The 17,046-nt window shown below is 47.1% G+C and overlaps 1 protein-coding gene across 1 annotated transcript in view; it reads right to left on the reverse strand.

Annotated features, from left to right (window-relative positions):
• T265_06939 (hypothetical protein) overlaps positions 1 to 10,996 on the reverse strand; it is a gene marked incomplete at both ends in the record, with an annotated part of 64,501 nt that extends 53,505 nt beyond the window's left edge. Inside the window, 5 exons of the mRNA XM_009172342.1 lie at positions 1,779 to 2,071; positions 2,158 to 2,410; positions 5,513 to 5,595; positions 8,661 to 8,839; positions 10,716 to 10,996. Coding sequence (XP_009170606.1) covers positions 1,779 to 2,071; positions 2,158 to 2,410; positions 5,513 to 5,595; positions 8,661 to 8,839; positions 10,716 to 10,894 — 987 coding nt within the window. The remainder of the gene's footprint in view (positions 1 to 1,778; positions 2,072 to 2,157; positions 2,411 to 5,512; positions 5,596 to 8,660; positions 8,840 to 10,715) is intronic.
• Between the last annotated feature and the right edge of the window lie 6,050 nt (positions 10,997 to 17,046).

The raw sequence follows: 17,046 nt of genomic DNA on the forward strand, positions 1-17,046 counted from the left end.
TAAGTGAAGCAACAGAGAAACAATTACAGAAAGAAACCTCAATTGAAGATTACCCAGCCATCTCACAATAACCTCAATCTGTAAGTAGCTCAGAGGAAGAATGAATTCACAAGCTGAGTGGAACTCCAATTCGAGAAATCGTCACTCGAGGAACCGAACGGTCCAAACTGCTAACCGAGAGGTTGCGGGGTTACGTGAGATGCGTACTATTGATGACTCACAATAAGGATAAAACAACCGTACAGTTCTTCTTGGCTTTACAACATAGACTGACTTCACTGACAGTTGAAAAGTACCAAGTTTCCTCACACGACTATCAATATATACTTGAATTCTGCCCTGATTCGAAAGGGTGACCAATCATATTTCGGCTCCATCAGACAGATCATTCATTTCTATCGGTAAGAGTCTTGTGATTATTCTAATGTAAGCAACTCCCCAATGTTGAATAATGCTCACGTTGGGGGGGGGGCAAAGAAGTAGCAATGAAATGGAAGAGAGTTATGTCGAAGTTATCCAGGGTAGTGGAATAAACACAACACTTATCAAACGATAATGAAATGTGCGTACTATGTAATTCCTGATCGTGTTTTGTGCTAGTGTAACTTATTGTTTTAAGCGACCCTTCCAAGCGACTCTTTGTGGTGTCCCTAGTTTTTTAATTACCGGTCCTACTATTTTCTGTGGCCCGTCTTGGAGGGTAAGACCACCTTTATGAAGGTAAAATTGCGGGTTCTGTAGAAAATGGACGATAGGCTCTACATAAAGTTTAGAAACCTCTACAAATCTGACCGGAACACTTGTTGAGAACTGCTTTGTGTAATGGTAGATTTTTGATGGTGGCGGGGACTGCCGCATTTGAAGAATCGGCTGGCATGCTTACAGGGAGATTAGACGTACAGTGAGGTTAACACTATTCGTACGGCGGTACGGATCCAAGCAATTATTCCCGTTGAAAGAACGGTTTGCGAAAGAGTTCACCCGCAGGAGCACCTGAGCCACCGGCAGAGTGACGAAACTCAATAGCCACAGTCCAAGAATTGCAGCAGACTAGGAGATCTGCCTTTACTGGAAGTCTAGAGTCACTAAGGGTAAAGAAACATTCAAATAACACATAGAGTGACCCTCCAGTAAACAAAATTTCTATGTCGGTAACTGTGGTACGTATAGCTTCAAATGGAGAGAACACAACCGGTACGGGCCCACCAGGATAGCCCCTAAGCTATCGCTTACTTCAAAACTGTAAGGCCAGGCATCAACCCGACCTCGGGTGGCATACCGTAAAGACGTCATAGACGAACGGGTCACATACATTTACCCATCTGAACACACGCTACTGATTTTCTCGAAAATTCAGACCCCACCCGAATAATTCAGCTTCAGCATCCCCGTCGCTGTAAATTTGCTGTCTCACTAAAGAAAGCACAGAGAGCGAGTTTCAATCAATCCGACGGTTACACACGAATGATGATATCTGGGAGTAGTCCGCGGTTGAACTGCTGCCGGAAGAAGGGGAACAACGTAAAGAACTTTTAGCTTATTGCACGTGAAATTTCCGGCATCGCATTCGTTTGGTTGCGCTCCGTTAGCTGGCGTTTAACAATACATATCTCTGGCCCCAAGCAGGCTTTGAGCACAAGAGACCATCCATCCAGTTTGTCTAGCTCGCCGACTCTGACTCGCGTTCTGCGGTATGCCTCAAATAGCGGTCAACGGCCACCGCACTTGAAACCAAAGAGGACTCGATGAAGGCAAAATCCACTCTCATACACACCTACCTGTTCGGCCAAATGGACCTCAACTACATCCAGATAGTTCGCCAACCGATCGTGTTGTGCGTAGAAGTCATGTTCTTGTTGTTTTCGACTGGACGAGTGTGAGTGTTCCGTGGCGAAATCACACCCATTCAGAAAGGAGGTGATGTTCGGGAGCAATCCGCCAGTGGCCGTGCTATCACGTGGGTGCAGTGGGATAACTTGGGAGAATGTTTTCGGATGTGCGAGAGTGAACCCCTGTTCGAAAAACACCAAAGGAATGCTGTCCAGGGACTGAGGCCGGTTGGTATTGGCATCTAGGGAAAAGAGGAATAGTGGTTTGGATATGTCTAACATAGGAACAGACATAAGAAAGACGTATAAGGCGAAGACAATAACTTACCCTCCGGCCACGCTATGGGCGTAGTTGTGGGAAAGTTTCGCGATGGTGTCGTACTGCGAACAGCTTGAAGTAACACGTTGGGTTTCGAAGATGACAAAGAAGGTGAGGACGTTGAACTTGCCCAGTTGCCCCGAAAGCCCAATTTGCTGAGATAATGTTCAAAATCTTTCTCGGTTATCACAGGAAGCGTGGGTGAAGGGAGTACTTCGGCTCGTTCGAACTGTTCACCCCAAGTACGTGAGAAGATATCGGTCTGAGACAATGACCAGAACACAAAAGGGAAACGGGAGTGGTTGAAATATTGGGGGAGGAAATAAGACAGCTGATTCGCGCATGATATACCTTTGTAATGTACTACTCATAAGGTTGCTGAAAATCCGTCGACAGCCCACGACCAGTTTCGCCCTTTTTAGAACCATCCACAGCGTTTGGTGAGGGTATATGTCACATAGAACATCTGTCGAGCGCCTACGAATGCCTATGCTCACCGCCGACCAGTCAACTGACACAACGGTCATCTGGATCGCGCGTCATTCTTGCACGAGAGTCACTTCAGATGGGTGTAACGAAGAGCATACAACACACATAGTTCTATGCTTGGATGTATACTGGTATCTAATCCGCTGTCCACAGGTCTAGAGTCTCAATCTGTTTAACATGTAAAGATGGAAGAAAAGAGCCACTATCACGGAACCCTTGTAGAAAATGGCAATAGAAGCCAAACAGTATAAAAACAGGACATGCACAAGTCTTTAGAAGTTGGGGGTCATAAAAATGAGCGAACAGTGATGGGGTTCGACGGTTCGGGGAAGAAGTGGGAGGCGGAAGGATCGGTTTGACAACAGACGAGAACAACTTGTCGGGGATGGTTTCAAGAACAAAGATGAGTGGTAGGAATGACAGTTCGACAAATGGATGGATGCCTGTTGTTTTCAGAACGTGTGGCCATCCCAAAGTTACAACCAGCCGTCCTGAATCAGTTCCATAAAGGGCACCCGGGAACAAACAGGATGAAAGCCCTTGCTCGGAGTTATGTCTACTGGCCTTTGAAGGACTCCCAGATTGAACAAGTCGCGAAATCTTGCCTGCGGTGCGCTGAAGCATCCAAGTCACCGGTGAAAACCTACCTACGCTCGTGGCCGCAACCGACCGAACCCTGGTCTCGTCTTCACATCGATTATGCAGGTCCAGTGGGTGGCCAACACTTTTTGGTCGTGGTCGACGCTTACAGTAAGTGGCCGGAAATCTTTCCGGTGAACAGCCCCACAACTGCCATTACAGTCCTGGAACTCCGGCGATTGTTCAGTCGGTTTGGAACGCCAGAGACAATTGTATCCGACAACGGCAGTCAGTTTACGTCGTCGGCGTTCGCACACTTTTGTCGGGAGTATGGCATAACGCATATTCGCTCGCCGCCGTTTCATCCACAGTCGAACGGCCAAGCGGAACGCTTTGTTGACACTCTCAAGCGGGCACTTCAGAAGTCCAGGGGGGAGGGACCAACGGAAGAGATTTTGCAAAGGTTCCTGCTGGCATATCGAGCGACGCCAAACCCCAACTCACCTGATGGAGTATCACCAGCAGAGGCACTGCTCCGAAGGAGGCTCCGAACACCGCATGACACTATCCGGCCACAAACGAAGCAGGCTGGTCACCGCAACACCAGAATGGAGGAACAGTTCAACCGGCATCATGGAGCAACTGCGCGCGCATTCAGCGAAGGCCAGAGAGTGTTGGTTCGTGACTACAGCGGCAGACGCCCTACGTGGACCCCAGGACTCATCCTTCGCCGGCGCGGCAAAGTGCTCTACGAGATTCAAGTTGGTCCAGCCAAGTGGATACGCCACGCGAACCAGATCCGGCCGACAGATGCGCCGATCCTGCCCACAGGACCGAGTGATATGAGTCTAGAAATGCTTCTGGACACTTTTGAACTCGGCACCATCCCAGGAAGTCAATCAGTTGCTTCGTCAGAGGCCCAGCCTAAGCACGAATTACAACCGCGACGCTGGACAGACAGGATCCGCAAGCCAGTGAGGCCAATGCAAGTGAACCCCCGGCTTCGAAGCTACGTCAACAAACTTCAAGGGGGAGGTGTTAGGCAGGAATCCACGCGGATCCCACTATACCGCACGTCTTTAGGCGCTGCTACGGCCGAGAAGCCTGGCCCGCTCGAGGTTGGCCCAGAATTCGGGACGCTTGCCGGTCCGGCATCAAGACGAGATCTGATTGGTCAACAATCTGGACCCAACAGCCAATCATGACCCAGTATTGGCCGAATGCCGGTTGCCAATCGCGCATCCAGAACGCGTCAGAACTTCCAGAAGGTTATAGCCGCTTACGCTATATATACGAAGCGCTGTACAACTGTTCTTAACCTCGTTTTGGGCATTAACAGACCCTGTGCACCTTTGGAGGTTGTTTTGACGTGAACGCTAGCTTGGGAGGCTCAGACCGAGAACTAAGCTGAGTAAAATACCGTTACTACAAGGTTGAGTCGGGTGTCGTGCGATAGGGGTACACTAGTTACCGCCCCTCTCTCACTCTTGTGAAATTGAGAGTAATCCTTAAGCGTTATAACTCACTGCGGACTGTAAGTGATAATGTATTAGTGACCGTAGTGGTGATGATATCTTCTACAGAAAAACCATCAGGAAACGATTGTGTGAAATCTGTTCTTCATAGGGGGGTGTCGTTGTAGAGAAGTCATCATCATCACATAAAGCAGTAGGCCAGTAGTGAGAACTGGTGCTCCACTGTCATGCAATACTGACAACGCAGAAACCAGGGTAAGACCAGCGCTCTATAAGCTGGTAATGTTATCGGCCAGTAACGATACGCATTCGAGGGACCGCCTTCAAGCCAGCCAATATAGCTTTTTACTGCAAGCGGACTTGGGCTCCGATTACTTAGTGGGCAATGCCTGTTCAATTCAGGCAACAATTTGGTCTAAAACCACCGGCAACTTTGGAACCCAAGTGCCGCAGGGCCAATCGGATAATAGACCAATGTGTGAACGTATATGTGAACGTCCAATTAGCCATGAGAACGGCGGTAAACAATGTTGGTTGTGAACTAACAAAAACCTATAGTATTGCGGGAATAAATTGTTATTTCCATGGAGTGAAGCTATTGGGTAGACTTCTAGGAACACAACACAGGCATTGGATATTCACAAAAGAAAGCACACATCACGTGCACCTCGGTGTCGAGCACGTCAAAAAAGAAGCGCAGCACTGCAACACTACAAAGGATGTGAGTTCACCACAAACTAACCTAAAATCGAAAACAAACAAAAGATACGTGACCTTTCGAGTCAAACAACTGCAAACCTAGTGCTGTTTGCATGACTAACCTGTCGATGGGTGGGGTCATTCAAGACAGCGGGCAGGTTAACAGATGACTGAAGAACAGACCACCGAACAGGAGAACGGCGACCTAGGAAAGAGACAGAAGATAAAAATCTGAGGCTAAACAACTTGTGTTAGCGGGGACTAGATTGATACTACTAATGCATTGCTCCAGATAGCTGTGTGAAGTGAGGCTAACTCTTTGGTCCATCAGGCCATCAAAACACTCGGTTCTGCTCTTTTCAATGCTCACAAGTAGTATTCTGACGACAGCTGTCAACCATGGAGGCCTACTATTCGACCAGAGACTACAAATGACCTACCACTGTTATCACTGTCTAAACATGGACCACAAAAAAGCAGTCTATACTGAGGGGTTACTGAAGAAAAAGCAGTATCCTCAAGCCTGAAAGCAGAATCGAGGGGAGTACAGTTCGCAAAAAGCGTCAAAATATAGATGGATGGCAACCAAGGCACAGCAGGTCGCGATACACTTACTTGCTACTTTCCTTTCGTACTATGATAGACCAATATACAGCACAAGATAATTAAAATTAGCCGATCCATCTGGTTAAAAAGGAAACCATTAACCCTGTCAAGATGGTGACAGCATTCCGGGATGCGTTTTCGTTCCAGTTGTTGTTACGATCATCTCACTACTGGGGTTATGGGTGGGTTTCATTAAGGTCACGTGTGAATGCTAATGAAATGGATCCAAACAGCTCGATAGGGAGTGATTGAAAAGAAGACCGGTGAACTCAAATAGGAGATGGGCATACTGGTGGACAGGAATCCATAGCTACAAGGAAAAAGTGCACGGGATTTGGTCGAACGATCCTCGGTACTTCTTGCCCGTTTACACGACAAACCCACTTCGATCGAGGAAACGGGCTAGCTGGTAACCGTGACGCGAACCAAATTAGGCTTTGTGCGATGAGTATCGGTGCACACAAATGACTATTATCGTTCAACTGGCACCGTTTCGGTGCTTGATTGCCGTTCCACCAGAAGGAAGCACGAGGGCTGGAAAACTGCCGGGCTGCCCAAACTTAGACAGAGGAAGTCGAGAGGCAGAGATTCGAACCACGGATCTTCCGGTCAGTAAATTCGCGCTCTAACCACTGAGTCATCGAGTGCATAACGATCAGGGCTCAATAGAACCAATTCTCAAGAATCAGCGGAATAAAACAGATTCGACAAGAAGCATACAATGATCTTTTGTTTCCAGCAGCTTGTAACCGAGATTTTGACCTGCAAGTGAAGCCAATCGATGTTGAGAAGTCGAGAAGCACTGTACAACCGTTCCATTACCAGCAGTGCGCAACTCGCGAACCCCCGGGGAGATTCGACCTTGCAACTTCCAGGCTAGTAGTTGATAAGCTGTGTGATTAGCTCGCACTTAGACAGTCAACTGACAGTGAAAGTTTAACGAAACGCCAAGGAGCAAATTGTTTCGACTCAGGTAACTCAAAATGATATTAGAGGTCAGCTACAAGCTGTACCAAGAAAAGGGTCAAGTTTCCCAAACAGTCGAGTTAGTACCGCGGTGAGAACAGCTCACGGATTGAGACACGAGGCGCTGACCGAACCAAACCACCAGCCCGAATTGAGTTCGATTTTTTTTGGTTTACTCCAGTTTAGGCTTGGGCGACCCAGCAGTATCAGAGTTCCCATACTTCCTTCTGGTTGCATGACAAGTCTTCACAAGAAGGGTTGACGATTTAGATCGATTTGCTGCTAGGAATACAAAAGAACCCTCGAATCAAATCCTCACTAAAAAGTAGTGTGGAAAATAAATCTCCACATACAATTAAATGTCTGAGGCAATGATGCACGACAGTTACACGGACAATGGAATATCGCCCTTCTTTCGTACTCACTGGTCGAAACGGATACAAGCGAATTTTTTCCGGAGAGAACTAGAAAGACCAAACAAAAGCTTGTTCGCCTGAGTTCTATCCACGAAAACATAGGGGTGATTCCGTACCGTACTGAACTGTACTCTGAACCGTACTATGATAAAACGAGTCAACGTACCCAGTCTTCCGTTTTTAGCCATTTGCTGGCTGCGGTATAGCCGACTGAGGTGCTGCACATAGAGCCTGTCAGTAGCAAGTTAATGCACACCAATATTCGTCCTGCACTTGATCCTAACTTAGTAATTTTCCACAGATAAACGATCCTGATGTGAATTAGTCTTGGAGAGCTTTGAGCATTGGTACCAGCTGTGCTTTCCACGCATCTTTCTATGGATGTACGATAATACTGCTGTATAATTGTGTATGGCCTGCAGCGAATCAGAAGAGGTGACAACCACTTATCGGAGGTGTTATCATTGACGTTCGATCCAAAAGTTGACCTTAATTGTCTTCGCGCTTCACGGATGAATCTCCTCGGGGACCAGCGGCTTGCATAACATAATTCAGAACGGCTGTCAAAGTGCTGTGCCGGCGTGGGGCGAACATTCAATGTTGAGGGTGTACCAAGTGACCAGCGACGATTGATGGTCACGTGGGACCCACTACGGGAAAGATAAGCCCACAAAAATGTGGCAAACCCATCAAAAAAGGCAGCTGCTATACTTCGAAACTCCATCACTAGATACAATGCCACATACGACAAAAAAACCTTGACTGAAGCTCGCGTGCAAGAATTTATTCTGCATACAAAGGCCATACTAGGAGTACGATTCGTTTGTCCACTGGTAAGTCATCCTTCTGGGGGAGCGCTTTGTTAGGGGCATCACCCAAATCCCCACATAACCACCTTAATCCGACGGTAAAGTTCGCGAGGCTCAGATGAGAGAGGCACATTGTTCGCGGGGGGGAGGGGGGTAGAACCTGGAATCAGTTTGGAAATCGTTGCGGTGATTGATTTGGGGGAGGGGGGAAAACCTGGAATCAGTTTGGAAATCGTTGCGGTGATTGATTTGCCGAGCCTTGAGAACCATGTGGCATTGTATTACGATATGTACGAACAAATGCGTATCAAAAACCCCACGTCTAATGGGTTTAACAATGGCTATTAGAGTAAAACGGATCACTTTCAAGATCACACTTTGATCAGTCATCAATGAAAGTGCTGAAAAAACATCGCGCTGATCGATGAAATCATTAAAAAAACGCCATATGAGAAGGAAAAGTTGAGGCTCACCGTTCGCATGGATGGACTGTGGTTTTGCCATATCAGTGATTTCGGGCAGGAGATGAGAAGAAACCAAATGCTTTTCGTACTCCTTTTGACTAAGAAAACTGGACGGCGACAGAGAAGTACCGTTCACCGATGCCAGATCACTAAGTGATCTAGCAAGGCAAGTACCCGAGGGACCATAGCTGAAGAAGTGAGGTAAAGAAAGGTGGATAGTGGTCGTAAGGAAAACTAATTCATACTGGCGCATATGTGCCGATATGATGAATGGTTGTGCATCACACAGAAACCGGCAACACTTCGGGCGTATTCTATAAACACCAAGCGGGGATGGGCGCGAGAGAAACACGAGCGATAAAACTGGAGATCCCGGTTGACAAGTCATCACCAACAAACCGGCGCTTAAATCTCGACCAACCAGTCCATTGATTTTTCAAGTGTCTGACACGGTTTAGATGGGTGGAAGTTTTGGGGCACCCTATACGGTAACTCTCCGGAAAAGAGGTTATCTGTTCTCTCCTGCGGGGTAGCCTTCCTTAAGGGGGATTCTACATCAAACGATAGCTGACGTGGGGTGATGCTGTGGCCTTTCCAATATAGTTGCCTCACTGCTGGGGTCACCGCATTTGACCTAAGCATCTAGCCGACTATAGGCTCGCCTTGAAATAAAAGCACAATGATATAATACTACCACCAATAATAATGATAATAAAGCGTGGTGGTCTCCCCGAAAAGAGAACAACGAATTTAGGATCTCTGTTTAAGACGTTTTATAGTGGGGATGGCCTCCCTCGGGAGGATATCACCGGAAATGGGCAGAAAACTGAAGTCTTCTGTCAGACAACCAGGCGGAAAACACAGCAGAATCACACATTGAAAGAGCGGGGCACAAATACCCAACCAAACACTGCAGACGATTCTGGTCCTCGTCTTGATACAGAGAATACTTACCGTTTTGTCAGCACTGACGTGAAACACACTTTGTTCTATAGCCAAGTTTTCGAATACAATTCGGTGTGTCGCCCTCATCGAACATTGTTTAATCTCAGGCCTTGCAGCGAGATGTGGTGAACATTTACCTTCCGCAGCGAAGCCGAGCACATTAAGATATTTAGATATAGTTAACATTGAGGATAGTGAACAGATTTCCCTCCTTAATGGTGGGTCACTCAAAACTACCCCATTTCTAATCCAACACTTCCAGTGCCTAGCCGCCGTTTAGCCCAAAAGAAGCGCAAGGGCTAAGGTGATGTCAGGTTGTTCAAGTCGAGACAGGGGCGGACGAGAAATCTGGCTTCGGTTCGAGCCACAGACCTTCCGACAACTAAGATTGTGCCTTGATTACTCAGGTATCTCAAGCTCGTTTCAAACTGTCAGATGGTTGCAGGCAAAGTAAAGGCTATAATGACAGCACCCTTGTTAATTGCATGTAAAAACCTCTCTCAGACCCAGTTATTAGCACGTACTGCTATCAACCCATAACGGACGTTATAGCCCAAATTGGAGAATAAAAACAGAGTCAATTCGTTGAAAACGACAATGAACGATTAACCAGATCACTGCTGATATGTCTATTCGACTCTTCCAAAAATTAAGGGTGCAAAGAACTAAGAGAAGTGTATGAATAACTCTCCTACAGAAATTCATTGCTTCGAAGCGGGTGGACGAACAGCTTAAGTATGTTCACCAGTATTTGGCTGACTAAAAAATAACGCCGTTTAACTGCTACTGGCCTCATCCAAACAAATGCTCGATTGTACTACACATGGATGACAATCCTGATCGGTATTATGCATGACCGTGTGCGCACTGACCCTGACTACCAGTTGAAAATGAGCTCAGTGTTTTGCTCCACTGTTTCGCGTTATATGAAAAAACCAGGCCTGAGTTATTTGAGTCATTTGGGCAAAAGGGAGGTTCGGTAACCAAAGTTCATAGATTATTCTCTAGTAGCCTGTAGTTCAGCTGCGCAATGTAACGTACACAGTTAGTAACGATAATCACATACGAACTAAACTGAAACCATTGGACACAGCCAAATGTATTGTGCAAATAACTCACCAACAAATGTAAATCTTCCCATCAGAGGTCGCTTTGATAATCAAGTGCTTGAGTTTCAAGTGAGAAACGAACTCCTGAGGGGAGTTGAAAACATACGACTCCCTCGACTTGTCCAACAGACCGGCGGGCTTGAAATCATCTCCTGTCAAGCAGAACTGACAGCGAAATGAATAATTCATTCCACGTGTTCCCGAACAGTGATATAGGCGACATCAAAATCCACAAAGTGGCATGTGATCTGTAGATAAACCGGAGAGGAGGTATTCATGTGGAAGTGTCACTGAAAATACGTTGGCACTGAAAGCCAAAAAATGACAGAGACTCTTCAATTAAAAAAGGACCGAAACTCCTTGAATCGAAAGGAAAAAGTCAGAAGAGGAAGATACGTCGTTGAAGATAAGCAAACGACAAGCGACTCAGGACGAGTGTGCACCACGGTCACCCATAAAAACAGCGGTAGAGGAAATAACACTAAGCAAGGTGAAAATGAAGCTAAATGGACATCGGTGATGACCGAGGAGATAACATTCGGAGAGACAGTTACCAAAACAATGGACATCGTGACCGAGGAGATAACATTCGGAGAGACAGTTACCAAAACCACAAGTATGTGTCTACGAAGCGGCGCCTACGCTGATGGGTGGGGGTGTTGAAAAAGAAAAACCAGTCAACAGGATCCAACGAACTCTTGGAGTTAAGGAATACCAAGACTGAATTTCACTTATATATATCGCTTCTCTAAAAGTTGGTGAGATGTGACAATGTGGTTCACAAAGCCCCGTTCAGCTGTAGCATCCTTCCGGTGCCTAGCTGCCATGCCACCCGAAGGAATCACGAGGGCTGAAATACTGCCAGGTTGCCCAAGTCTAGACAGGGGAAGTCGAGAGACAGAGGTCGAGTTCGAACCACAGACCTACCGGTCAGTAAATTCGCGCTCTAACCGCTTGGGCCATCTCGCCCCCCCCCCCCATCTCGTTCACACACCCTCTAAGTGACGCGAAGAGTGTGGTTGCACAGGGGTGTGACGCTAATTCCTCTGTAATTGCCACAATTATTGCGAGTACTCTTTCTGGAAATGGACACGCGCGTCGACATGATTGGGACGGTCTCTTTCATCCACATATAGGCAATATGGTTGACAAGCCAAGAATGTAGATTACAGTTCAATCTGTGAACAAAGCGGGTGGTAGTTGGTCAGGACCGGCAGCTCAGTGACGTTTGAGAAACAAAACTTATTCGCTTATTTCCGAGATCATTAGTGGTTCCAAATAAACTAACTAAGGCTGCTTTGCGAGTCAAGAATACGGCTAAACAACCGCAGTGGCCAGTTGAGTTGTCCTTCAAAGTGTTCAAACAAACGACCCACGATCTACTCTTCCTTGGAGACAAGTGGGTCGTTCTTATAATTGTTTCGCTCACCAGAGGATTATTTTGGCCTTTTGCACGTATCGCCAGGAGCAGTTTACGTACATTCAGAGTTTCGTGCCTTTTCCATCCCTTCAGCATTCGGTACCCACCAGACTCTCCGATCCGCACCGATGCTCCTTTCACCTGAAGTCTGACAGTTCGTCGATCGGTATTGTACTCTCAACCAAGATGAAGAAGTCCAAGTTTCGGGCAATGTTAGTGTTGCTCGAGATCCAGTGCTTGAATCCCGTTGGCTGAACCATTCCATAGGCGCAGCGTCCAGTATCCTGGAGGTTTGCGGACAGTAAGAGTCAATATCAGAGGACGTTTTGTCCGAAATGGACTTCAGTGTCTGGTTCTAGTAAACCTGTTCTAAGTCAGGGTTTGGCAGCTTCTCGGTGATCAGACATAGTTAGTATCGGTTCGCTCAAGAGACACCCTTACATGTGTTGCCAAAGGAACTTCCAATGCCTTTTAGATTCGTGCATTGATTTGGTCAGCTAAAATTTCGTCGGAGCCAATTTAGCTACCGTGTGTAGAATTCTCCACAATTTAAGCGCTTCTCCTTGAGTTTTAAGAGACTGCACGTTCTCAACCATGACCCTACACTTTGAAGGTGCAGGGCGTATGCCGGAATGCTGGTAGGATGGTCAGTTGATTCAAAAGGGGTGTGTGTATCAGAGATAAAAGCGAACATTTGAACACTGGGGGTTTGCAAAACTCAGCAAATCACTGACGCTGAAGTTGAACAAGAACGAAGTGGACGTTCTTGTCAGACACCACTCCTTGCATATCACGCCTTCGCCATACACACTCCCAGAATTACACTAATATAAGGACAAGATTATTTTCACAAACTCCTGAGGTATAGTCTGTTGAGCAGGTGCAGCTAGGAGCACTGATCGACCGGTAGAATGGAATGCAAGCAACACAATGTCGGTCAGTCGCCCGTACATATGGCATTGCTATAAGATCTGACGTGGTTTGCAGATGTGGTTATCATAGCTTCCACCTGGTTCCAACTGCTACAGCTTCGATCATCGGAAAGTGGGAGAGCGAGGGAAATACAGACAGGTGTTGGAGGCGATGGCATGCTCAGTTAGTTCGGGAACTGGATAGCTGAGCATTGAAAGCAATAGATTTGATGTATGAGCGCCACTGATTGCGTAATTGGACCATTTCTGCTAGTGTCATTAACAATTGATGAGTTCCGGGGTCCCATCCAGGGAGGCGGCAGTTATCAAACCGGCTCTGTTTACCGATGAGCAGACTCATACTTAGTTGTCAGGTCATGCACTGTCCAACTCTCGGTCACTTCAACTGAGCACAGGGTTGGGTGAAAAGAGCTCTACGAGGAAGTCGGTCTTCTGGAATGTCGCAACCATGTCGCAACCAGCGTCACCCATGAAGCGTGAGTAATTGATCTATTGTGGGAGAGTTCCTTCCCCCTAGAACCATCTGGCGTATCTCAGCATTGCTAAACCCGATGTTCCCCTAGACGCCACCAATGGTTCAAGTACGCCGGTGGTCCAACACTGACATCTATCGTATGTCACCTGCGTGTAGACGTCACTTTTCTGATTCATAAAACAGTATGGGTCTCAATACCGCAGTTTAACCTCTGACAAACCTCAAGGGAAACCCTTACATGTGTTGCCAAAGGAACGTCCAATGCTTTTTAGATTCGTGCACTGATTTGGTCAGATAAAATTTCGTCGGAGCCAATTTAACTACCGTGTGTAGAATTCTCCACAATTTAACTTACGCTACGTCGGCGCCATAGGTGTCGGAGGTTGCCAAAAGCTGCCCCAGTCTTCCCGATTCGAGGAATAATCTCATCTCCTTAGTATCGGTTCGCTCAAGAGACACCCTTACATGTGTTGCCAAAGGAACTTCCAATGCCTTTTAGATTCGTGCATTGATTTGGTCAGCTAAAATTTCGTCGGAGCCAATTTAGCTACCGTGTGTAGAATTCTCCACAATTTAAGCGCTTCTCCTTGAGTTTTAAGAGACTGCACGTTCTCAACCATGACCCTACACTTTGAAGGTGCAGGGCGTATGCCGGAATGCTGGTAGGATGGTCAGTTGATTCAAAAGGGGTGTGTGTATCAGAGATAAAAGCGAACATTTGAACACTGGGGGTTTGCAAAACTCAGCAAATCACTGACGCTGAAGTTGAACAAGAACGAAGTGGACGTTCTTGTCAGACACCACTCCTTGCATATCACGCCTTCGCCATACACACTCCCAGAATTACACTAATATAAGGACAAGATTATTTTCACAAACTCCTGAGGTATAATCTGTTGAGCAGGTGCAGCTAGAAGCACTGATCGACCGGTAGAATGCAATGCAAGCAACACCACGACGGTCAGTCGCCCGTGCATATGGCGTTGCTATAAGATCTGACGTGGTTTGCAGATGTGGTTAACATAGCTTTCACCCGGTCAAAACCTCGTTTCATGACAACGGGTCAAGGTTTTGCGTGCCGCCGTAAGACGTCGAAGACTTCAATTCAATTCGATTTATCAGCTGTAAGCCACGTACCATGGGTACATTGGTTCCAGCTGCTAACCCTTTTTGAAAACTGAGATCACGTTCAAGCCACCCCACTCCACTGGTACTGTTTTCTGCAGTATGGATGTCAGACTGCTGTGCGAGAGCGAGGGAAATACAGCCAGGTGTTGGAGGCGATGGCATGCTCAGTTAGTTCGGGAACTGGATAGCTGAGCATTGAAAGCAATAGATTTGATGTATGAGCGCCACTGATTGCGTAATTGGACCATTTCTGCTAGTGTCATTCACCACCACCTTCTTTGAAGAGTGGGGCTACGGCCCATCCACGTGGTTGTGGTGAAGGAGACCAACTGAACTGAAGCGCATGCCACATCACTCAAGACGACCACTGAGGGACTGAACTGCCTATCCGTCTTCTTCGCATGTTGTTTTTGACAATTAACAATTGATGAGTTCCGGGGTCCCATCCAGGGAGGCGGCAGTTATCAAACCGGCTCTGTTTACCGATGAGCAGACTCATACTTAGTTGTCAGGTCATGCACTGTCCAACTCTCGGTCACTTCAACTGAGCACAGGGTTGGGTGAAAAGAGCTCTACGAGGCAGTCGGTCTTCTGGAATGCAAAGTACATGTCCCAACCAGCGTTACCCATGAAGCGTGAGTAATTGGTCTATTGTGGGAGTTCCTTCTCTCTAGAACCATCTGGCGTATCTCAGCATTGCTAAACCGATGTTCCCACTAGACGTCACCAATGGTTCAAGTACGCCGATGGTCCAACACTGACATCTATCGTATATCACCTGCGTGTAGACGCCACTTTTCTGATTCATAAAACAGTATGGGCCTCAATACCGCAGTTTAACCTCTGACAAACTTAAGCTACGTCGGCGCCATAGGTGTCGGAGGTTGCCAAAAGCTGCCCCGGCCTTCCCGATTCGAGGACTAATCCCATCTCCACCCAGCCCACTGGGAACCACACAAGTGCCCAAGTAAACAAATTTACCCACCACGTCGACTGGCTCGTACGCCCGTACGATATTTTAGCAGCATTTAGCACTTTACAGGTGTGAGGCGCATACCAAATCGCGCCACAGAGTTAGTTAGGTCAAGAGCAGCTTTCAGACCTAGAAAAACGACCAAAGTGGGACGTTTTTTCAAGAACGCGTCTCGGCCAAGGATGAAACTCAGGTAGCTACTCACAAACCGATCTCTCGTGATAATCGAACGACCTACCAAAAATAATGTCACGGAGCACCTTGGATGCGACGGATACCAGGTTGATGGCACGATGATTTTCGCATAACGTTCTTGTGCCCTTTTTGAAAACTGAGAACACAGTCAAGTCACCCCATTCCACTGGTATTGTTTTCTGCAGTATGGATGTCAGACTACTCACCACCACCTTCTTTGAAGAGTGGGGCTACGGCCCATCCAAGTGGTTGTGGTGAAGGAGACCAGCTGAAGTGAAGCGCATGGCACATCACTCAAGACGATCACTGAGGGACTGAACTGCCTTTCCGTCTTCTTCGCATGTTGTTTTTGACAATCGTCTTCTTTTTGCCGGTTGATCGAACCAGCTAAAATAGGGCGCGACTTCAACCCAAATCAACAATGGACCCAGGTGGATCACGTGGCTGTCAGCCACCAGTGCAGTCACAATTCAAGATGACCGTTCCATCTGAGGCACACAAGTGGTTCTGATGACGCCATGGTGCGTGCACGCTGGTGCGTGCTCACCTTCCTTCAGGTACTCGCAAGTCAGCCGGAAATACACCAATCCACTGGCTTCGAAAAACTACCATAGCACGGTAGTATCAATCTGAGCTAGCTCACCTACTCTCTATGATAAACCAAAAGCGGATACCCCATGGCAAAATGTACAGACATCATCATCATCTGGCGGCGTTCAATGCCGTCTGTGAAACCCCCTAATGCGACCAAATGACCACGGGATGTCGCCAAGATCGCTAGTCCTCAGTATTGCCAAGAAATCCACGGCAGCATGCAATGAGTGTGACGGCGCGCACGAACCTCTCAAATAGTGAAGAGCGTAAGAAAAAACCGGGTGATTTGGTGGATAACAGAAGCCCAGAAGATGGAGAAGGATTATGCTGCCGGAAAAAGCTGCCGAAAACCCTGTACCAATTGGTACGATCGAATGACTTGGGAAAAGAAACGGTTATGGAAGCGAATGAAGCTTCCTAATTTATTCCCAAAAAATACCCACTGGGAAGATGAGTAAATATTTCCCAAAACGGTTTATCTGGCCTCCTGCAAAACAGCTCACAGTTCATAGGGGCGAAGGAAACATAAGTCTTAATCGTCCGTTGGCAAAAGAGATCAAATACGAGACATCCGCATTGAAACATGAAAAGGCACCAGGACGGTCTGTATTCAGTCCTCTTCAA

The sequence above is a fragment of the Opisthorchis viverrini genome (assembly GCF_000715545.1).
Source record: "Opisthorchis viverrini unplaced genomic scaffold opera_v5_152, whole genome shotgun sequence".
NCBI classification, from domain to species: Eukaryota; Metazoa; Platyhelminthes; class Trematoda; order Opisthorchiida; family Opisthorchiidae; genus Opisthorchis; species Opisthorchis viverrini.